This window comes from Notolepis coatsorum (assembly GCF_963971535.1).
Source record: "Notolepis coatsorum genome assembly, chromosome: 17".
NCBI lineage: Eukaryota > Metazoa > Chordata > Actinopteri > Aulopiformes > Paralepididae > Notolepis > Notolepis coatsorum.
The window spans coordinates 79,901,884-79,926,827 of NC_140181.1; the positions used below are offsets into that span (position 1 = coordinate 79,901,884).

The 24,944-nt window shown below is 43.4% G+C and overlaps 1 protein-coding gene across 1 annotated transcript; it reads right to left on the reverse strand.

The window, feature by feature from the left end:
- Positions 1–169: 169 nt before the first annotated feature.
- Positions 170–23,985, reverse strand: tktb (transketolase b). Its single transcript, XM_084332614.1, has 14 exons — positions 23,640–23,985; positions 20,574–20,691; positions 20,359–20,472; positions 11,095–11,192; positions 8,151–8,342; positions 7,208–7,335; positions 6,166–6,362; positions 4,282–4,446; positions 3,653–3,809; positions 2,993–3,123; positions 2,823–2,906; positions 2,268–2,364; positions 1,952–2,071; positions 170–1,465 (listed from the first exon to the last, which is right to left on the reverse strand). Exons 1-14 carry the CDS (start codon positions 23,744–23,746, stop codon positions 1,293–1,295), a joined length of 1,881 nt encoding a protein of 626 aa, XP_084188740.1. The 5' UTR covers positions 23,747–23,985; the 3' UTR covers positions 170–1,292.
- Between the last annotated feature and the right edge of the window lie 959 nt (positions 23,986–24,944).

Genomic DNA, 24,944 nt, shown 5'->3' on the forward strand with positions numbered 1-24,944 from the left:
AAAATTATAAAAAAATAATAAAAAAAAAACTATTTGTCCCACTAATCCTCTACTCGTTTTTATACTGTGCGAAAGAATGAACCAACTTAAAATAAACTAATTGATGAAGGAGGGCCGGGTTTGAGTTTAGGTCAATAGCTAAGAAAAACAAACAGGACAGACCAGAGCATTGGGTCAAGGTTTTATTTCAGCACCACAGCAATGCAAACAGACACAGGTGACCAGAAAGCCTCACACAACATCAGTAACAGCCATTATCCCAAGAAGAAAGCTCAAATCAGTCGATGAATTACTTAAATACAGAGTTCCCTGCCACGGTTTAATGACCATGATGGAATGATGCCAAGACAAAATCGTTTAAGATTAGGGTAGTAAAAACCTTGGAAATCAGGTTTTATTGCCTCTCCAATAGCTCAAAGATGTTTGTGGGGATGGCAAAACAAGGATACGTTCACATTCAAACTCTTGAAAATCATTTAAATTACTTTTAAACGCCCCCAGCTCCCTCTCCACCTCTCCATCTCCATTCTGTGTCGATCTGTAGAAGACCAGCTTCCTCCAAGCAGGGAGAGGTTCTCCAAGACGCCAAGGAAATACAAACAAATGTTTCATAATAGGAACACTTGAACTGATGAGAACCAGCGGCTGTAACAATGCTTTAAGGGAAAATCGAGAAGCATGATTTGATTTAAGAGACTGAATGAGAGAGCGAGAGGTAACTGGAAGGGAAGGAGCGTGGCTTAGTGAGGAAAGAGGAAGAGGCGAGACAAGGACACAGCGGTTGGAATGCACAGGAAGTGGCGGTTCGACGCGGCCTGGACGGATGGGGGGGAACAGACCTGCGACACGCTACATTTACAGTACTGGTGATGCTAGAGCCATGAGCTGTTGGCAACTAACCATCCAACAACAAGCATTGGTTACAAAACGGGTTCAGCAGGAAGGAGAACTTTCAAAAAGCGGAATCAGTCGATGGCAGAGGCGCTACGTTAAGGTGCGTACAGGGGCAGGGTCGACCGGAGGACAGCGTTAGTTCTATGGGACCAAGATACAAACACTACACTCGTCCCATTTCCCTCTCCCTCTCCGAGAGACAACTAGGCTCTACTGTGATGGAACACACTGCACTTCAGAGACAGAGCCACAAGGTGTCGCTAGAGCATAATACCAGTGGAGTTCTACACGTCAGCTTTAAGTGCCAGATAGCTGTAGGCGGAGAGTTTTGTGGAGACTGTAAAAGGAATGAGGAAGTATTTGAAAGAAGAATAGGAGGAGGGAGAGGAGCGCGTTCCTCAGTTGGCATAGGTCTGGCGCACGGCGTTGACGATGTGTTTGGCGCTGATGCCGTACAGGTCCAGGAGTTCCTGGGGCTTCCCGCTGCGGGGCACGCCGGTCACTGCCAGCCTGGTCACCACGATGCTCGGGTCTTCACCCACAGCCGACAGCACCGCCTCGCCGAGACCACCTGGGCACAGACGGGAGGGACTGGTTAGCGGGCCACTCACAGCGCTTATACAGCTAAACACACAGGGCTCTAGGCTGAGATTTAAGAGCTCGACACAATATCCATCAAGTCGCCCAAACGCTAAAATAAGTAACATGTTGATAGGGCTTTTTATGCCACTCTTTTTTAATACAATTTCATTTCAGTGAAGAGACAGCTGTGATTGGAGGATGGAGAAAAGAGGGTGGGCTTTGAGATAAAGACGCCCACCTCGCCACTGTGTACACTCCTCTCCCCTAAGCCTACATCATCATTATAGTACATTATGTACTTTTCAAAAGGATTTTTTAAATATTCCACCAGCTCATTAAGATATTCCGTTACAAATGTATGGTCTGAATAGTTGTCATTTCCTCTTTACTCAAGATGAACACAGAGAGAATGTCCCCTTCTTCTGCAATGCCCCACATCAACGCAGAGCCAGTGCTGGATGCCAGAACACCCTACCCTCTTTGTAGTGATCCTCCACGGTGATGATCCTTCCTCCCGTGGCCCTGGCGTTGGACAGGATGGTGGAGGCATCCAGGGGCTTGATGGTGAACGGGTCAATCACACGGATGTTCTTCCCTACAGGAAGGTACCAAGAGAGCCATTAGTCCCAGAGATGGTTATTGATTGAGCAAACCGATCCCCAACAGCCGACCAGTGCTGCAATAACACCCGTCTCCTAGAACGTCAAACATTGCAGACATGTTTAGTAACAGTTGTGAAATGAATGGCCCGCTGTTCCTACACCTAACCACTAGAGGGGAGTGAAGCTTACCTTCACTGGCCAGTATATCGGCTGCAGCCAGAGCTTCATGCAGAGTCACACCGGCTCCGATCACGGTCACCTGGTCATTGTCAGACTGGCGCACCACCTGGAGGAAAACACACAACCTGGTTACCTTCTATTCTGATTCGAGGTGCCGTTATTCCCCATCATTTTTAAACCGCATTTGAAAACATCTCTTTAACTTGGCTTTTAACTATTTAGTATACTCCAGAGGGTAGGGGACGCCACGCTGAAGGCTCTGTCCCCGAAAGTTGTAACCTGGTGGGAGGGATGGAGAGGAGACCTAGATCAGAGGATCGTAGGTTCCGGGATGGAGTGTGCTGGTGGAGATCAGACAGGTATCGGGGGCGAGGGCATGGAGGGACTTGTAGGTGAGGAGCAGGAGTTTGAAAGTGATGCGGAACTTGACTGGGAGCCAGTGGAGGTGGATGAGGGTGGGGGTGATGTGCTGCTTTATAAATAATGTTTATTATTATTATTATTATTATTATTATTATTATTATCAGTTCACTAGACATGGCCACAGTTTGAAATCCAGCTCACCTTGGCCAAGCCCACTTCCAGCTTCTCGTCTGGCGCGTAGAGGACCTTGGTGTCTGGTCTGCTGGTGCGGATGAAACAGATCCCCTGAGAACAAAGACGAGACATGTGAGAACAGGGCGACGGGACAGGGGAACCTCTAGAGAGCCAGATGAGAAGCCAGAGGTTCTGACCTTGGTGTTAGCCGCCAGCTCCACCGCCCTCTCCGTGGAGACCGCGTCGCTGGGGTAGAACACTGTGCATGTTGGGATAGCGCGGAACATGGCCAGGTCCTCCAAGGCCATCTGGGAGGGGCCGTCCTCACCTGAAGACGATAAGGGGGATTGGTAAGTGGAGAGAAAATAAAACCTCTAAATGCGCTTTATTCACATGTACTGGCTGACCGCAACACAAGGAGATGGAACCATTTTTTAAATAGGACAGTGCATTACACATCTAGTGACAAACAAACAGAGGTTAAATCCCAATATAAAAGCAACTATGATTTAATGTTCTATGCCTTATCTTGACTGTTATGCTCATTTTATACCAAATATTATGTCTGCACTTCATGCTCTTGATCTGCCAATTCTGTGCTCATTTTATGCCCATGTCTTTTTTTTTTTTTTTTTTTTTTTTACTGTTGTGAAGCACTTTGAGCTGCAAAAAGGTGCTATACAAATAAAAGTGCATTATTATTTTTAATAAATAAATTTTCTTCACAATTATGATGCCGATTTGCCATCTGGGAATGAACTCGCAACATAGGAGCCAATGCAGTTTCTATGGAGCACCGTTTTCAGAAACCCCAGCTTTCTGCCCAGGTGATTTTGAAATAGGATAAAAACGCTTACCGATGGAGACTCCGCAGTGAGAGCCCACCAGGTTGACGTTGGACTGGGAGATGGCCGCCATACGGATCTGGTCATAGGCTCTGGAGAAGAAGGCGGCAAAGGTGCTGGCGAATGCCACGGTGCGATCCCTGGTGGCACAACCAATGGCCACGCTCACCTGAGAGCAAAGGAGGAGGGGCTTCAGGGTCAGGCTGAGACGCATAACACTTACTTTACTTCCCCTCTGGTGCAATAAAACCGTTTGCAATGGTAAATGGACTGCATCTATACAACAGCTTTTACCCAAAGCGCTTTACAATTTTCTTCCTCTGGAGCAGTTAGGGGTTAAGTGTCTTGCTCAAGGACACTTCCAACACTGTGCCCGGGAGGAGTGGGAATCTAACCGGGAACCTTCCGATTACCAGATGACCGCTCTACCTCCTGAGCCACTGTCTGTAGCAAGACAATTGCTACTATAATTTCCCCAGAATTATCCCACGGTTATCTTTGGATTTGTGGTGTTCTCACAGTCTGCGCAAACATGAAGCCGGTGTAAAGTCAAACTCTGTCACTTTGATGCATGTGCTTTTCCCCCCCAGGGCGACGCCACAAGGAAATTTGTCTCGGTTCTGCCTCACTGCATCTCTCACCATGTTCTGCTCGGCGATGAAGCACTCGATGTAGCGGTCAGGGAAAGCCTTCTTGAAGGTCTCGGCGAAGGTGGAGTTCTTGGTGTCTCCGTCCATGGCCACCACCCTCTTGCTGGACTGGCCCAGCTTGGCCAGAGCCACGCCGTACGCACGCCTGGTCGACATCTGACAGGGGGTGGGGACGGAAGAGGAAGGTTGCATACAAGTTTATTTAAAAGTATAGTCAGTCAAATTTATTGTCCATTTTCTATTTGTGCAAGACATACAGAAAGTTGAAATTACATTCCCCGATTCCCTGTGTATATAAAAAGTAGTGCTGTCAAACTAATTAATCTCAATTTTCTGTAATAATCTAGATTAAAAATAGCATTTGTCTACTTAAGACTGAAGCTTGTAACAGATATTTACTTGAGTAAAATCATGGAATTAATGTAAAATCAACACAAAGAAAGTATTTTTCGATTCAAAGACTATTTTAATAGCTTTCTTTGAATAGTTTCTCTCCTGTGAAATACAAATGTTCAACAAAACCATCAACATTGACTGAGCTAGACCTCTTTCTTATATTAACGGCGCTAAAATTGAAGTTCTCACTCCATAGATTAATAATCTAGATTAATTTATTTGAATGCTTTAAATTATCTCCAAAGTTAAAGCATTCATTTTGACAGGCCTAATAAAAAGATAGACAGACAATATAAACATCAAAAGTAAAAATATAAGACACAATATGCAGGACTGCAAGATATATATATTTAATGAGTAGAGTTAGTAGAGCTAGCCATCAACACTGAGGAAGGAACATAAATTGTTCCGAAACATGTTTGTTTCAGGCTGCCATTAAATAACCAAAATCTGTGAGTGCTGGTCCAAGCGTATTGCTTTCTTTTTTTATTATACTCCACGGGATTTCAGCACCCAGTGTTATATTTTGTGAGCGCAATCTATCTTGACTTAATGAGTAGAGTTGTCCAAAAGTACAATGTATAGACTCATACAAACAAGCATCACTTCAGACCCACTACAAGTGTTCCAACTGCAAAGACCCCTTCCTCTGCCTAGGGTTGGGTACCGTTCACGTTTGAAAAACAAGTCCAAACGTCTCAATTTCAACATTGTTATTTATTGTTGTAACACACCACACAAGCTAAATCGCATGACCATGTATTACGTTTTTAAATATCAACATTATCTGGCCATCCTCAGTAAATGTTATCAAAACTCTTGATCTCTGTACCCTTAAATGTACAGAGTTCGGTTCCCAACGCTTCCTGCGCCTGCATTTTATTTTTCTTTCCATTTTGCAATGTTAATAAAGACTTTTCTGGGCTTCAGACCAGTGAGTGCACATTATCGTGTGATGTACTACTTGTCGGTACCCCACGTGGAAGGCACCCGATTGGCTAAACACGCCGCTTTTGACAGTTTGATCAGTCAACATCAAATAGTGCTTCAGCCTATATGAAACACATTGTTTTGGTGCTCTAGTGACACCTAGTGGCTGAAACTACTTGTGCCTTTAAAGATTGTATAAACCTTTAATTTTCTTTACATTCTAAAAGTCGACCTCGACAGTGTTTACATGTGCAGACACTGCAGGGAGAAGCTCATTTGCCAGATACAGGTTGAATAAGAGGAATCTAATCTCAGGTGCAGATGAGGGGGGAAAGCCCATTTAACTAAACAAAAACCTCATTTACTCCCAAAACGGACTGGGTTCAGGCACAGTGACCTTTAACCTACAGGTTGATCATGAATGCGGTGGTGGCACGGACCTTTTAAGGACAAACACCAAGACTTGGGTTCAGCGTGGCACAATCAGACAGAAACCTAAGCTGTTCCGATAAGAGGACATGCCCCGAGGGGACGCAGACAGAACTGCACCTTGTCTCCCTTGCTGTAGGCCGGTGGCGCAGGAAGCAGGATGCGCGCTCCGTCCACGGGGGCCGTGTCCTCGTTGGGCAGCTCGGGCGTGAGGACCTTGTTGGGGACCTGGATCTGAGCCTGCAGCTCCTTCAGCAGCTCGTCCACGCGGTCCTTCGGGATGGGCTTCCCGTGCCAGTTGTCCATGTCCTCGATGTCTTGAGGAGAGATGGCACACGTGGAAGAAATCAATCACAAAATCAGAGAAACTGTGTTTAATCAGTCAACTAAATATAAACACTTTTGTTATGGCCGGCTGGGCGATATGGCCAAAACCAAAATATCTCTTTAGTTATTACAATGTTTTACAGCCCCAGCACAAATTGCAGCGCAATGACTTATTGCCAGCCTGCAGTTAGGGGGTTAAGCGTCTTGCTCAAGGACACTTCGCAACTGCCCAGGAGGAGCGGGAATTGAACAGGGAACCTTCCGACTACGAGACAACCTCCTGAGCCACTGTTGCTGTTCAAAGTATTTTTATAAACACTACAATGTGCCATTTCTATACAAATTTGATGACGAAGGTATTGGGGGGGGGGGGGGGGGGGGGGGGGACACACATGCAGTTACATTAGATCCATGATGGTAATACCTTCCAGTAGTGGGCAGCTTGAATTGCCAGGTCCTAAAACCAACGCTTTAAGGAGATCTTTTATTTTTAGAGCATTAACTCTTTGGAATAACCTGCCTCAAAACCTCTGCTGCATTTACAGTAAATTCACTTTTAAAAAGAATCTTAAATTGTTTTTAACACTGTATTTTTGTTTTACACTGTAATGTAATTTTAGCTATCTTAATTGTTAGTTTCATTATGCATTGTGTGTACCGACTTAATAATTTCGTTTTTGCAATAATAATTGTTTTTGCATGTTTTTTTGTGTGGGTGGACCCCAGGAAGACTAGCTGGTTGCTATAGCACCAGCTAATGGGGATTCTTAATAAAAATCAAATCAAATCAGTACGGTCCATGTCCCAGCCCCACATCCACATTAGATTCACTCACCTTTCAGTCCTTTGCCCTTGAAGGTCTTGGCGACGATGCAGGTGGGCTTGTCCTTGACCTGCTTGGCCTGCCAGAAGGCCTTGCACAGCTCCTCCACGTCGTGCCCGTCCACTACATACGTGTTCCACCTGCAAACGCAAACACGGTTACACTTCACAGGCTGGGCAACCACCCCGCCATTACAAGAAATATTAACCGTGACAATAGACAGAAGATAAACTCCAGAGCAACACAAGTTAGGCGGTAATCTTATTAACTAGGTGGTTGGAGCACGGAAAAGAAGGCTTTAGAAGAGCCCGACTCGGGCCCAATTATTTATACTCAGCCGAATTCTGTCCAAACCATGCGCACAAAGTATAGCCATTTTTAAACCCAAATCAGACTAAACCCCAAAATTGTTGATCATTTACCAATAATAAATTAAGTGATTTCAGCTCAGTCATGTCTGGTCTGGAATTTTCTGTGGACATGCCTCAAAAATATCAAACTGCAGGCCGAGGTGGGCAGGACAGAGGACGAGGAGGAAGAGGAAGGATATTGTTGTGGGAAAGCTTTGATGTGCCAAGAAGGTATACCAAGGAGTTGAGACATTTACATTTAGCTGAGCACTTTTAAGCGACAAGAGTTCCGTCTTGTTCTGTACAACAAGTCAGCAGGAAGGGTACATCTCTGGCAGCTAAGGGTCAGTAACATTGTTAGTCAAGCAGTGTTGAATTAGCATAGTAGGCAATAATATAGGCAAGGTAGATTCCTTAGTAGCAGAGTACCAACTAGTAAGACAGTAAGTACAAAGATGAATAGCTTTTTTTTCTTCCCTTTCTTCATTTCAGATATTGATTGAAGTAGTGCGTTTTTAGTCAACAATGGGAAATTTTGTGTGTTTTGGCTGTGCCGACATTAGTTAAAGAGTGGAGAGAAGAGTCCCGTTAAGACGACGACTGACCCGAAGGCTTCACAGCGCTTGCGGTACGTCTCCACGTTGTGCTGCAGGGGCGCGGCCTCGCTCTGACCCAGCCGGTTGACGTCAATGACGGCCACCAGGTTGTCCAGCTTGTAGTAGGAGGCGAAGGCCATGGCCTCCCACACGGAGCCCTCTGAGCACTCCCCGTCGCCCATCATGCAGTACACGCGGTAGCTGCACAGGAAGAGAACAGACACGGGGGTTAGCGCTAGCCACAATTTACACTTAAAAACAGGCAATTACAACAGATTGGTCAATACTTGGTCAATGCTTGAGGAATGAAGAACCTATACACAAATGAAGAACCTATACACAAAATGGTCAAAAATAAACATTAAAATGGTGCATTTATATAGCGCTTTTATCCAAAGCACTTTACAATATTGTTCCTCACATTCACCCATTCACATACAGACGACAGAGGCAACCATGCAAGGTGCCAACCTGCTCATCGGGAGCAATTAGGGGTTAAGTGTCTAGCTCAAGGACACTTCGACACTGTCCGGCAATCAACCCAGGAACCAGACGACTGGTCTACCTCCTGAGCCACTGTCACCTCCAGCATTGAGAAATGTCCACTGAAGCGCCGGCTTCTTTTGGTCTTTTGTTTATATGGAAACACTGCGCTACCATGTTCCCATCCCGATAGACCGGACCACATTTCTAGCGCTCGGAGCACTAGAAGTTTAAAATATTTAAACTTTCAGCAAAAGCACTTCAACCAGCAAACAAGAGGTTTCCTGTGGACACGCCTCCAGGTGGGCATTACTTTGTTGGGAAGCACTGCTACCTGTCGGCCTTAATCCAAGCTCTCATCAAACCCCAGCCAGGGAGTCACTTAAGGCTGAGGTTACACCTAGGGTGTTTTTCGTTTCGCTTTCCCGGTCGCAACGTAGTGGCAGCCGAGTTAGACATTCGTTTTGCAACCCGAGCACTTTCGTTTTGCCTCCTGAGCACAGTGATGTAGTACAATGCCAAAACAGTAGGTGGCAGTAGGTGGCGAACATGAAGACAATTTTCAACCAATCAGAACTTGAATGTGCCTGCAAAAAAAATAAACAAGCCGCCATCTTTAAATGCCTCCTTGAGCTATTTAGCCACTGTAGCACTTATTTTTCAGCAAAGAACGTGCTATAAACAAAACGGATACATTAACTGTGTGATCTGCCTCTCATTAGTTGATGAAAACTAACATCAACACAATTGAAAACCAAAAGCGGAGTTTAGTCTCATCTGCGCCGATTTTGTTAGCTTACATGCTAACGTGAATGGAATATGCCAGTATAACAGTATAGCATTGTGGCTAGCAGCTAACGTTAGATCACGTTAGTTAGCCAGCCAGCACCAAACTGATGATATCAGGAGCCATCAGTAGCTAGATAACATTAGAGACAACGCCTCATGTATTAAACAAAAGTGAATAGATGACTGGGCCATTTTGTTTAATGCTTGTTATGTTGAAAGAGGGGCTCTGAGCTAACAGGGTCTGGTAGCTAGGTAGCTACGGTAGGTAGCTAACGTTAGCTCACGTTAGCCAGCCAGCACAAAACTGATGATATAAGGAGCTATCAGTAGCTAGATAACATTAGAGACAACGCCTCATGTATTAAACAAAAGTGAATAGATGACTGGGCCATTTTGTTTAATGCTTGTTATGTTGAAAGAGGAGCTCTGAGCTGCTCATGCAATCGACTCTTGCGTGGCTGCTGGTTTGTTGACATGCATGTTGGGAGGCGGAGGATTTGGCCTTGGTCTCTACTGCGCATGGGCTGTGGGCAAAACGGCTCCGCGCTGACCTACCACTGGTTTTATACAACTTTTAAAAACGCTGATCATTAGATTTCCTACATGAGTCTATTAAATTGGGGGCCAGAGAGAATTCTATGAATCAAAAGAATCGAGGGTCGTCAAAGACTTAAAACTTCCAGTTATATTATTTTATAATAATTAATTCATAAGGCCCGCTTTCCTGGTAAACAGGAAAGTCTCTGCGAGGTCTCGTCGTAGGGCACAACGCTCGCAAACGTATGTGTAATTGTTCTTTATCGTTTTGTTTGGTCGGAATCCATGCTGATCTGAATCTGTGGTCCTAGTAGTCACATGACCACACACACTTCACTGCCTGAACAGAGACTGATCGGTCATCCCTTTATGGGTGCAACATCGGCAGATAAATTACACAGGCTGACAGCAATTGTGAATAGATTAATCGTGCAACACTAGTTTTGAGTTTCTCGTACCCTAATGCACTAGATGGGATAGAAACAAGATGCAGGACATGCATCCAAATAATTATGCCTTTAGAGTTTCTGTTCCAATGTAACAAAGAAGACTGCCACAAGCCCCCTCCCTCTCCTCTCACCTGATCTAGGTCACGCATGTGGGTGGTGCGACCCATTCTCTCAGCAAATCCCCCCCCCCCTCTCTGGTTATGATTGTTAGATTGAATAGAGCCTTTATTTAGCTTCTACTGTACCCACCGCCCCCCCACAATCCAAACGCAATTCAAAACAGCACAGAATTTGTTCTCTCATCTCATATTCTAACTTAACCTCTTTATATAATAATAGAACTACCCACATGAGGTTTAGTGGAGAATCAAGTGAACAGCCCATGAGGAGTAGGAATAACTTGAGAAATCTAGATGTTGGCCATATTGTTCTGTCACTTTCATATTGATAGAAATTATAGGAGCACAAAGTAACACATTTCATCATGATCGGACAAGCTGTAAACTTGTGGGAACCGCGCCACCATGTGGTGATCAAAACCTCACAGGTGTCCTCATTGTCGTAGACAAATATATTTGCCATGTTTGTTGCAAATGGGAAGAAAGCGTCCATGAGTTACCTGGATCCCCGTTTACCCCGTGTTTTCCTAGTCAGAAAAGTCCATGGGATGCATTTCTCATTGCATTTATTCTTACCTGGATTTGTCAAAGTGTTTGCCAGTGTAGGCCATCCCACAGGCGGCACCCAGACCCTGCCCCAGAGAGCCTGTAGCCACGTCCACAAATGACAGTTTCTGCAAACAGGGAAAAGATCAAGGATGCATCAACATGCAGGCAAACAAGTGTATGCTATTTTAAGCTTTAAAAAAAAGAACACAAATGCTCCTTATGTACAAATGGGGACGAGGGGACATTTATGAACATGTATTGGGACTGCACACCAGTTAAGATATTCTGGGAAGAAGTGACCCAGCAATTATCAAATCTCTTAATACTGAATATACCTGTACACCCCTCTATATTACTGCTGAATGATGTTTTTGAATATGCAGTACCTATACAGCAAAAGAGATTGGTTTTATCTGGTATTACAGTGGCTAAAAAACTGATGGCATCACAATGGTTTCAACCGGAAAAAATTTGCCGAAAGATCTGGATTCTTACATATCTCGATGTGATTTATCTAGAAATATCTACAGCAAGAATTTTGGGTCTCAATGAATCCAAATTGACAATGTGGTTAGAAGTGGTGGAGAGAATAAAAGCTAGCATTTAATGGTAGTGTCTGGTTAGGAGCGAAGGATAATGGATGGATTATCCATTGAGGGGTCCAGGGCGGGGGGTGCGAGCAAGAGCATATGTGTGTAGGGGAATAGATAGCAGGTATTAGGGGTATATCTTGTATAAGACATTTATCCAAACGGTGAGTTAACTGATGTACACTGTTTTACAATGCTTGTATATCTAATCGTGTGTTGTCATGTTTGTTTATGTGTTTGTTTAAAAAATAATAAAAAAAAAAAAAAAAAAAACAGAATTGGAAGGTCAGAGACCAGGGCCCTCATTTATCAATGGTGCGTACGCACAGATATGTGCGTAACCCGTGCGTACGATCATTTCTAAGCAAAGTGTGGGATTTATCAATTTGAACGTGTGCTTGACTTTGTGCGTATATATTACGCACAGCTCTGACCATGCGTACCTGGCGCCCAGCGGTAGAATATGAAGACTGCAGACGGACGGCATTATGCTTTCATTAGTTTCATGCATTAGTTTCAACAATGACGTGTTTTGTATGACCCGTAATTCACTATAGTTCATTGTAAAATAGCGACATTAGTGTAATTATTGTCAAACCCTAAATAGCATGTGGAATAGGTATTTCCGAATGAATTCAGCCTGGTTCATAGTTCATTATTATAGGAATACTTCTCGCGGTGTGCGCTCAGATGTTTTCAGAGATATAGGGCATGTCTATTTGCAGAGAGAGAACATAATATTAAGTAGAGTTCGCTACCCGAGACACATTGTCCTTGATTTGTACCGCAATTTGAGACCCACATTGGAGCGTGGAGCAAAACGCAGTGTTGGATGTCTAATTTCCCCAACCCCCCCAACTACATACCATATCCATATATCAATAACAGGAGGCCAAGAGAGGATTTTACGCCAGGTTACCCAACATCATCGGAGCAATATATAGACTGTACCCATGTAGCTTTCAAAGCTCCATCAATAAACAAATCCAGTAATGTGAACGGGATTCCATTCGGTCAATGTACAGATAATCTGCAATGCGCATTTTGGCTGATAATGTGCCGGTGGCCGGAGTCTCATTCAGGCCCGATTGCATTTAATTCAATTGTAATGTTATTACTGGGGTATCTATAATTAAAACATCACTTAAATGCAGATCAGGGTTATCCACTGAAGCCATAATGACTCTGACCAGAACCACAGGCTCACGAGCGCACAATAGGCATTGTAGAGCGCAGAGTTGGCCTGCTGAAATTGATTTCATTTCAGTCATTACAGTGCTTAATGTCGGGTCAGCTTGTCATTTATTTCTGTCAATGTGCTGGTTCTGTAGCAGGACTGGGTCAGTCAACATCATTGGCACCGAAGATAGTCTACAAGCTCCCTCCTCCTCAGTGGAGTTGTCTGTGAACTTGGCAACTTCATTAGATTTATTTATTCTCAAAAAATATCTATAATCATACAATTAAATATTTGTTTTTTTTATCTACTTTTTCTCCCCATTTCTATTTTTCTCCCGTCCCCAATTTCGTATTGTCCAATTCTACCCTCCCCTGTCTCGAACGTTGTTAGGCCATGCCTCCCACAAGCCGGCTGCAATGTGGACGAAGCCTTGCATCACGTGTCCCTTCCGGTACTCGAGGAGGCAGCCGTCGCATCTTTTCACCTGCACAGCGCGATCTCTCAGCGGCGAGGGTCTGCGTGGGAAGGACACGCCGCCCTCGTCGCTTCCTGATTCTACTGCGCAGGCGCACCAACCGACCTGTAGGAGTCGCTGTCCACAACGTCCGATCCCCACCCACCAGCTTCCCACCCCCTAATACTGCCAATAGTATTAGTATGAACGACCAGCCAAGCTGGTAGCAACGCCGAGAGCTGGGCTCGAACCCAGCATCTCCTGCGTTGGTGGCGAGCGCCTTGCCCACTGCGCCACCTAGCCGCCCTACGATTAAATATTGTTTAAAATAAAACGCTAAATACTATTATTCTGTGTCATGTTTCCAAATAAGATTGTTCACAACGGGAAATGCTGTATACGTTCAATTTGTTGGTTGGACCACGGTGATCAATCTCGCTCGTGAAGTTTCAGAGTTTGCTCGGGTTAGACCATTATTTCACATCCCATGGGGGTGTTTCATGACCATATATGGATAATCGTGCACGAGCATAGCCGTTAACCCTTTAATCGCCAAGGACGAGTTAACACGTCATTCTCCGCTAACTCAATAAACAACGTTATTTGGACGTATATAGTATTATACAACCTGGAAATGGTTCATCTAGATCAGGGGTGGCCAACCTTTTTTGAACCAAGATCTACTTTTTTATTTACCACCTAGCCCGAGAGCTACCAGCCAAAATTGTATATTGTAAGCAGTCATTTGAGGCTTTATAAAAGCAGCATAATGAACACAAATCTGTCAGTGCAGAGTCCGACCTCATCTTAAATAACAAACAGCATTGCTTGTTGTAGTTAACAAGGAGAGGAAGAGTTTTTTTTTTTTTTTTTTTTTTTTTTTTTTTTATAATCAAATTTTATGAATCAAGATCTACTTGAAATCAGCCTGCGATCTACCTGTCGATCGCGATCGACTGGTTGGGCACCACTGATCTAGATCAACATCCCATAATAGCAAACCTTCTACTCCAAGAGACTGGGGTAAGTTTCAGCGTTTATTATTACCGTGTTCGATACAAACTGCTCTGATGATCATATCACCCACACTACATTAATCATCTAACGTTGGCCACGGAATTATAAACGACCCCCCCCCCCCATCCGGTCAACATCAAATGATGAGTAGTAACTTCTAGAAAGAAGCACGTACATTTTTTATCTGGCGCCGATCGCTTATCAAACTGTATTTGATCATCAATATGATGCATTTATGGCTATAAATCACGTTCTGCAGAATGCTGCAGAAAACTATAAAAACATATTTATACTTTAGACCATATTTTAGTATGAATATGTGAATGAAAAAGTAGAACGTTGCTACATCCCAAACGATAGATACTTGACGTTGAATGGGCCATAGTAATGTCAATTTAGCAATACAATTTAAAAAGTTATAGCCCTGCAAAGAAGGGGAACATCTCCATAGACTTTCAACAGTGGCAGATAGGGGTATATGATCAGAATAATCCCTGGCAGATAAAGGGTTAAGAACAAATTGTATTTATCAACACGGAGTGTGCGTAGGACCTGTGCACGCACATTTGATAAATCCCGATTATTCTGTGCTTAAGAACGAAAATAGAACACTTTCTAAGCATTGTTGATAAATGAGGGCCCAGGGCTTTCCCTAAACAGTGGTATAGAGCAGGGATTAAAGCAAAAAATTCTCCTGACTCTTTTTTTCAGGCCAAGTCATATTCTTATTTTAACAACTGCATTTTTTTTTATAGCGTTAGCGTTTTAAGGGAGCCTACTTGTAGAGCCTACTGTCCTGACTGACTATAGACCCTACTGTTGTGGTTGTTGTGCCAGGCAGGGAGGCTGTGTGCTGGAGAGCGTGAATGCAAGTCTTGTGGCTAGCTTCTGATTGATGGCGAGCTAGCACCCTTTTTCCATTACTTTGAACCATGAACTAAACGGCTTGTTATCATACAAACAAGGGACTAAACACGTTTCGCAATTATGCCACAACAACAATGGACAGTCTCCTCCCCACCGTGTATATTTTTTTTGACCACCCTCCCCCTCCTAATGTACAGTCTCCTCCTCATCATATGTATACTTTACTGTTAGGATCTCTGGGCAACAGTACTGTATATTTGCATATCATATATGTGACAAATGTAACATTACTATATACCTGTAAGTCATGTATGTCCCTATGTCATAAATGGCATGATGTCATGTATGTTGTGTATGTCATAAATGTCACTATGAATTGAAAATGGGGGACCCTGATGATGTAAACAAGACAAACGTCTTTCTCTGGTCTGCATCCCCTTAACAATTGTGTGTATTGCTACTGGATTTACCAGATCCAGAGTGAATGAATTAATGAAAACTTTATTTAATACACAAGACCCTCTTCTTGGGACCAAGTAAGGTTTCGTCGATAATCCAATGTACAGTCCCCCCACCCCACCTACTCCAATGTACAGTTTCTTCGTCAAATGTATATACTCTCTTTTTTAGACTATTTTTGTATCACAAACAATACTGTATTTGTAAATCTGGTATGTCATAAATGTATAGATGTAGCAGTACTGTCTATCTGTATGTCATATGTTATGATGAATTGAAAATGGGGGTCCCTGATGTAAACAAGATGAAAGTCTCTCTGGTCTGCATTCCCTTAACACAATGCCATCCACGAGCGGGGTGAATGCCCACTCACGAGAATATTCATTTTATTCGTTTTTTTTTTATATTAGCGATCTGAAATCATATTGCATCAAGCGAGTCTATCGTTGGAGATCCAGGCACCCCTGGCACTCAGATGTGATAAAAGCGCCCCCTCTCGTCTCCCAGATGGTAATTCACCCTTTTGGATTGAACTCAATGAAAATGAAGGGAAAAAGAAACCCGCACTCCACATTTGACTTCTCACTCATGCAACAGGCGTCTACCAGCTTCATGCTGAACTCACGGAGCAGTGGGGAATATGTGTTATACAGTATCACGGTGGATCACTAAAAGGAGAGATTTTTTCTAATGGCGATCAGGAATTGGAATAATCCATTTGGATACCATCTGATCTCAGGTAAGGAATCTATGTTACCAGTCTAAGGATAATCAGATCAGTTTTCACGGATATATAAGCATTTATGTGATTATGTGATATCGCTGTTAGACTGTCAGGAAATAGGAGCAGCGATCATCAGCGCACGGCACGAGCGTGCATGCATACACATATACTATCGATCATCTAGCGTTTATTTGAAAACGATTAATAAATAGGCAGACAAATGACAACGTTCTAGAATATTCCAGGAAAAGGCGATTATCAGGGAATCTCTTCTTTTTTCAGTGAAACCGAGTGCTTTTCAGAATGGTAGAACACGGAAATGAAGCGATAAAAAAACAATCTGCTTTGACAATGTTGACTGGAAAACGAGTCTTTGATAAGCGACGGGCAGATTAGACACATAATTTAAAACATAGATTAGGCGATATTAACGTTAACATTGAAGTGGCCCTGGGCATTCAAGGGACTAATAATGAATTAACCTTGGGCAGTCAAAGTGTTAACAATTGTGTGTATTGAGCTGTACTGTATTGTACCCATTCTGCAATCTGTTAATAAAATGTTCAATCAATCAATCAATATTTAACAGATTGCAGAATGGGTACAATACAGTGCGGCTCAATACACACAATTGTTAAGGGGATGCAGACCAGAGAAAGACGTTTGTCTTGTTTACATCAGGGTCCCCCATTTTCAATTCATAGTGACATTTATGACATACACAACATACATGACATTTATGGCATAGGGACATACATGACATACTACAGGTATATAGTAATGTTACATTTGTGACAATACGATATGTAAATATTAGGAGGGGGTGGGTGGGTGGGTGGGTGGGAGAGAATATATACATACGGTGGGGAGGAGAAAAAAGATACATACGGTGGGGAGAGAATATACGGTGGGGAGGAGACTGTCTACACAGATACACCTGTGTGATGTTGCTACGGAGTTAAGCTAATAAAGGATACTCACAACCACAACAGGGGACTCACGTAACACGACAAATGTGTTGTTTCCGTTTTTCTTTTTGACATAGTTGCGGAACACGGAACAAGTTAACTCACCACTACAGCCCCCAGTAGCCTAGCCAGTCTCTTGAAACACCGCTATCTTCAAACTTCCTCTCGAAACTTTCTTTTGTTGGGTGGTGCCGCTCATCCTTTTCGTCAGAGAAAACCGCAGTGGTTTTTCTTTTTAGTGGCCGGCTTACTCCTTTCATTTAACCGATGCTATTAAGCTAACGTTAGCTAATTGGTATAGCAGCGTTACAGTGCAAGCAGGTGGTGGGTGTGACGTCGGTAAACGAGGAGAGTTGACGCGAGGCTGCAAAAAAGGTGACTGTCGTAAAACCAAAACACACCGCAGTTTTAATTATTTTACATGACTATTTTGTTACCCGCCATGTGGCGGACAGACCTCTCAGACCTCGCAAATGTCACTCGCCCAATAGCCTCCAGCTGCAACGCAGAGCGAGCAGCGTAATCCTGTCTCTCAAGTCGCTGAGTCCTGCCATTATTGCTCCGCAGCTCGCCAATGACTGCTTGGCGCGGCCGCGATAGAAAAAAATGCCTTTTCATGATATTTGACGCCTCCGATTGGCTCAATTTAGTTTCAATCTGTATGCATCTACAAATCATATTATACCAGGTAGCCAATTCCGTCAGACTCCGAATCAAATTGACGGAAATCCGTCTGGAGACTGAACGCTTTAATGCCTGGTTATAGAGGCACCAGCACCACTGTGACAACAAACCAGCACCACCATGTGTGCACTGTGCAGTGAAAGCTTAAAGCCAGAGAAAGACTCATTGTCTAATACGCAATTGCTCTGTCCTTTGTTCCTCTGTGTGTGTGTGTGTGTGTGTGTGTGTGTGTGTGTGTGTGTGTGTGTGTGTGTACGTTCGTGTTCAACGTTGAACTATTGTGCAACACTGTACTTAAATAAATAACTTACTTTGAAGTTACCCTTGTGTTTTCATTGAAATTGTGTTTAAGTTGAAGGAAATTACAGCAAATGGCTCTCTTTATTGCATCTCGGCCCACCCCCTAGTTGCGACTCGGCACAGTCTGGGGGGGAAAGCCCTGGGACCTCATTTATCAACGTTGCGTACAGACAGATATGTGCGTAACCCGTGCGTACGATCGTTTCTAAGCAAGGTGTGGGACTTATCAATTTGAACGTGTGCTTGACTTTGTGCGTATATCTACGCACAGCTCCGGCTGTGCGTACCTGGCGCCCGGTGGTATAATATGAATATTGTAGTCTGCAACGCGTAAATAAGCTTCTGTGCATTAGTTTCAACACTGGCGTGTTCAACTTCTGTATGACCCGTAATTCATTATAGTTCATTGTAAAATAGCGACAGTAGTGCAGGGCTCTACGCTAACCTTTTTCCCAAGGAGCACATGTGCTCCTAAATGAAAAAATTTAGGAGCACACAAAGAAATTTAGGAGCACACAAAAATATTTAGGAGCACAGTGAAAATATTTCAAGTAAGTTTTTTTTTTTTTTTTTTTTTTTATTAATGTACATGTGTGTAAATTAGCTCTTGCTACAACCCTGCAAGTTTACATTTTGTATTTGATGTTCATTAACATGTGCTGTCCCTATCAAATAAAAAACTACTGCTACAAAAGTAAGTCACTTAACTTTAGCTTTTGCCCCTTTTATGCATACAATGCCCATGTTTTGGCTGTGTTGCTCTTCTAGAAAGATAATCCTTTCAGGGTTGCCTATTGAAATACTGTACACTTCCAGTACAGAAACATTGTTTATGAGTTTGCGTGTCAGGTAGACCATTGATTAGTCGAGTCTGCCAATTACGTCACACCGCTTGCACTCCGGCCGTCCGGCGCTGCAGCTGGACCCTATTGCCCATCTCTGCTGTTGATAACGCTAGCCAAGTTATTATACACAGTGGGCCAGTGACTTGTGTAGGGGTGTAACAATGCATCGATCCTAAGGGGAAAATTCAACTGCATCGATTTGAAAATGTTAGAATCGATTATCGCAATTTTAATGTGTACGCGTTATGTTATTGTCATGTCCGTTAAAGCCAACACAAGGACATACGCTACTGCATCAACATTATGATTAACAAAGCAAGGCATTCGTTTAGTTGCATTAACGTTATATTACTATTGCTATCGATAAATCTAGGTGTCTATTGCTATTGGTAAGACTATAATAAGTTAGTGTCTCAGAAAACGCTCGCATATCGCAATCAGAGCACTGATCGCAATGGCGGAGTTTCAGGAAGTAAACAAGCAACATGAGAGCTTCCGATTGGTCAGTTGCTTTATTTCCCATGAAACCAGTCACGTCACTCTACTGTGATTGGACCGTTGGCTTGAGTGCAATGTGGGACTTTTTTAACGATTCTCAGCGGAGAAATAAAAAGAACGAATGATGAGGCACTGTGCGCGTAATTGATTTTTCTGGTTCGCACACATATTTTTAGGGGCATATGCGAGCAATATGGTCGCACTGTAGAGCCCTGTAGTGTAATTATAACGGAAAATCCGTCGCGATTTGGAATAAAATTGAGGAGAACTTTAATCCCTGGGTATTAATCGAACGAAACGGAAAAAGGCAGTCATATTCCAGCACGGTCTTTAAGTTAATAGATATCATATCCGACATCACCGTACGTGTACATGTCTGTCAGCCTGTCTCGTATTTCTCCCATAACACACTTTGCTCGGCTTAGTCCACTTTTCCACATTTCATGGGGGTGTTCCATTACCGTATGGTTAATTACGGGCGGTGCTATATGGAAATACTTAAAATCGTGCACGAGCGTAGAACTTATACGACCCGTGTACGCACGTGTGATGAATCCCGATTTTTCTGTGCGTACACACATTCTAAATTCTGTGCTTAAGAACAAAAATAGAACACTTTCTAAGAATTGTTGATAAATGAGGGCCCTGGAGAGTCAGACACAGTAGTAACAGTGGAGAGGCATGAAGTAAACAGAGTCCACTCACCGGTGTGGGGTGCCCCTCCAGCTCACAGTCGATCTTGCGCAGGTTGAGCAGCTCAGACTCCTTCACGTAGCCGGCCTCCACCCAGGCGGCATACAGGATGGGTGCAGCGTGACCCTGGAGAGAGATGAACCGTTAAAAGAAAAACAACACTGGTGGCATACACATTTTGAGGCACACTGGTGGCCTACGTAAAAGAAATATGTGCGTGTCCCGACCTTTGACATCACGAAGCGGTCATTACATTGGTTGCGCGGGTCGCTGGCTTTGTAGCGCATGGTGTTGAAGAACAGCACAGACATGAGCTCTGCCGCGCTGCAACATGACGTGGGGTGACTGGGAGGAAGAGACAAGTCTGTTAGTGACGGGTCACAGCAGCTCACTCACTACTGTGAAGAGGAAACTACTGACTAGGACCGTCCTCCACTAAAGAGACAAGTCTGTTAGTGACGGGTAGAAGCAATGCAACCACTACTGTAAAAGTCTGTTCGTGACGGATGGGTCACAGCAATGCACTCACTACCGTTAAGAGGAAACTACCGACTAGGACTGTCCTCGACTAAGACATTCTTGGTCGACTAATAGTCAAGGACTTTGTCAAATAGGCTATTCCATTAGTTGTTTTCACTGACTGACAAGTGTTCAATTTTATTTTTCCACATGTGCAGCCAGTGATGCAAAAGCGCCTCTTTTTCCCCCTTTACTACATCTGTACATATGCTACTCTCACTAGTTACACTGCTGGACAGTATGACTACTACCATACCGTCTTTACACTTGTATCACTGTACATATTATACTACAACTCTGTACATACATACATACATCAGATTAGCACTACACTCTGTAGTACTAATTTGTATAGTTTTATCACCTGTACATTGTATATTGCAATTTGTTTTCATTGTACTTCTTTTCATTGTACTGTATAATGACTAATATACATTTTAATCTCATTTAAATCTCATAATTACTAAAGATGGGATGGGACTATAATTTCTAAGGAAATTATACTCGTTAAGTATTCGGTATGAAAAAGAACAAGACAAAAAAAAAGCAACTACCCTAATTGACAAACTAATTCTTGTCAAACTGAGACCTAACTGATGGATTATGAGGAGGCGGCCCTAGTACCCACACACATGCATGTTACTGCAATCCAGCATAACAGAAACTCATTACCCTGGCCTGAGGCTGGGAAAAGACAATACAAGACACTATCCTAACTATGGTACCATCAAGAGGCCCCAATGTCCACTTCACACAAACTTCACATTAAAGAATGGATGCATTAGATCAAAACGAGCACTGAAAATTACATCAAGACAGTTAAATAAAATCCAGGCGGAGGGAAAATCACAACCATTGATATGCAGTTATGACATCATAGTTTTGAGTTCTTAGTCTAAAGAGCTCTTATCTAATAGATAACATTTAACTTCAGAGAAAAGTTAGGTTGTGAAACAGTTAGTAGCTCAGCAGTGGTCAGAGGTATCGTAATGTTGACGGGTTTGGAAATCCCACATGCGTTGGCCAATCAGTTTCGGCTTCCTTATGGGTTAATCTGAAAAGTGTCAACATTTCGACTGCTGTGAGGACACACGGGTTATCTTGTTCAAACGTACATCTTGGGTCAAATTATGTTAAAATTCACATTCCACACAAAAAAAATGCAATCATCCAAAGCTCCATTTACCCCTCGTTCTTCCACTGAAAATAACCCTGTGGGGGAAATAAAGTGCAGTCAAATCAAGACAGCAGTAAAAGGTAAATGGGGGCATAGGTGCATTGTTCCTTGTTCTTCAACGGTTAGGAAACACCAGCTGCCAGAGCATAGGGCATCGGCCTAGACAGACAGTATCGTTTATCAGGAGAATGTGACCAAGCAGACTGGGTCCATTCCAACACGTGAAGCCTATGTTCAAATAATTCATCCATTTCCTTATACAGAGCTAGAAGGAAGTGTCAAAAACGGGTTTACCAACAACGGCGCTTCTTTTCATGGAAGTTGCGGTTGCGTCAACAGATGGAGGTAATAGCAAACATCGACTACCTTGGAGGAAGTCCCGAGTAAAATAAAATATCATTTACGCGAAGAAACGCTGTGACCATGGGCTTGAACCTGACGTGTTGTACTAAGTATAGACGGGAGTGCGATTGTGACGGGCTATGAAAGAGCAACAAGGGACCATCTCGGTCTCGGATCACAACCACTGGAATGATCCCCGCTTGCTGCTTGGCCTTGGCTCTAGTAGCACATAGGCGTTGCTGAGGACTTGATTGTCTCCCCGTTTAAAAAGCACTCTTGTATAAAGGGGAAACGTAGCATAATAATTAATTCAATAATGTGGGTTTTTAGATGAACAATGATCATCACACTGCAGATAGTCTTCTAGTAGTTGTCTTTATATTTGGGGTTGACACAGACTATGACCAGTTGATGCATTAACCCTTTCACTGCCACACTACCAAACGGTTAACCCTTTCACTGTGACAATTCACAGAAGGTTAACCCTTTCACTGCCACACAACAGCCGGTTAACCATTTCACTGCCACCGTCGGTTGTGTGATAGTAAAGGGTTAACCTTCTGTCGTGACTCGTGTGGCAGTGAAAGGCTTCAGATCTACACTGCATCTGCAACTTTAAAAATCAGAGCGTCAAAGGACCACGAGACTTATTGCCTCCAATGCCCACGTGACATTTGTTAGGGGGGGGGGCAGGCAATCCCACATTAGCAAAAAAGAGAAAAGCTAAAAACAAACATGTCTTTGTCAAAAATGTACTTTCCGTTGACAGGCTCCAATGATTCTAGTCATTTCCATTGGTTGTAATGTTAAGTTACTACTATTGAAGCCTCGCGTTTGCGATTTTTTGCGCCATCAATAAAAGTCTGAACAGTGTTCAAACACACCCACAAAATCACCAGCTAACGTAAAATAAACTAGCTCTCATGTAACCGCTCAGCGCATCAACTTGAAATGCACCATTTAACCGTCAGGTTAAAAACATGAATTGTGACGTAGGTTGGCGTGCTGGTTTATTAACGATCTGTTTAGCAGCAGAACAAGTTACAACACAGTTGTCGTGGGGACAGACAGCGCGCGCTGCAGATAATCCGCACGTGCAGCATGGCCACGCAGAGTGCGCGCGCACTGGGCCGGTGTCCTGCTGCAGGATTTACCGTTCAAGTGTGTATATTATTATGCAACATTCTAGTCGGTCATTACGGCGTTTCCATCTTATCCTCGCTAACGTTAAATAATCACTTTTTTGACAACTCACCCGGAGTTTGAGGCGCATGTCGCTTTGATAGAGTGAATCCTCAGTTTGTTGGCGGTGTCTTTCAGCCCCTGCAGGGTCTTCTCGTCGGGTTTGTGGTAGCTGGCCATGTTGTCTTGAGATGTTGCGAGTTCAAACTGGATGGTTTTTCGAACGGCAGCACAGCTTCTTCCCGGTGTCGTCGGTTCAGTGGGTTCACTTCAGGGGCGAGGTGTTGGGCTACACACACCGTAGATAGACAGCGGCTCACGGCACGTTTAAACGGGGAGGGGAAGAAGGAGGATCAGAGGGGGCTTTATATTTCACAGCGAACCACTCCTACCGCCATGCCCTCTTCGCTGTCATTGGATGAAGAGTCATCGCGCAAGTTGAGCAGGAAATTATGCGTCAAGCGCGCAGCAGAATCGTTTGGACTTCCTGCGTCAAGATTTCTTCTTCTTCTTTCTTCTTTTGAATTTCCGGCAGAGTAGACGCATCGTGGCGTATTACTGCCCTCCACACTTCTTTTGATGATTTCTTCTTCTTCTTCTTCTTCTTCTTCTTCTTCTTCTTCTTCTTCTTCTTCTTCTTCTTCTTCTTCTTCTTCTTCTTCTTCTTCTTCTTCTTCTTCTTCTTCTTCTTCTTCTTCTTCTTCTTCTTCTTTCTTGGCGTATTTCTTCCCTCCTCATTTCTTATACTACACTAGTGGTGTTCCATCTTTAAAATAAAGTAAACATTTTATAACGTTAACGTTCTGTGTGTCGCCGCAGTGAATGGGTTGTGATTAGCGCGGCAGTGAAAGGGTTAATAATAATATGAAATTATGTAGATTAAAATATTATTTAATTGAGCTGTAATCACACAACATAAGGATGCAGTGTCCTCTGTGATGACAGTGACACCACAGGAGGATATATTCAATCGCATTAACTCCCAATAACTCTCAAACTAAGTGAATGTGTGCAAAACAGTTTAGAGCCTTGTGATATGTGTGAGATTATGTGCAAAATGAATGTGTTTTTTGGTTAAATGCCCCTCTTTAAGGAAATAACTACATTTCACATGCAATTCTCCACTTGCACAATCTGAAAGTAGGCACTTCCGGCTGACTTCCGGTTGCCAATGGTACTTCCTGTCCCATCCAAATACATTGGTTTTAGCTACTTTTCTCCCCTTATTTAAACAACTTTGTCGTCACAGAGAGGCAATGAAACGTTTGTATTATTATAGTATAGAATGTATTTAATAAGCAAACGTTTGTCAGCAGGGTTTTTGGGCTGTATTTCATGTAAAAACGTTTACTGTTAGTTTCCTTGCTCAGCCAGCATT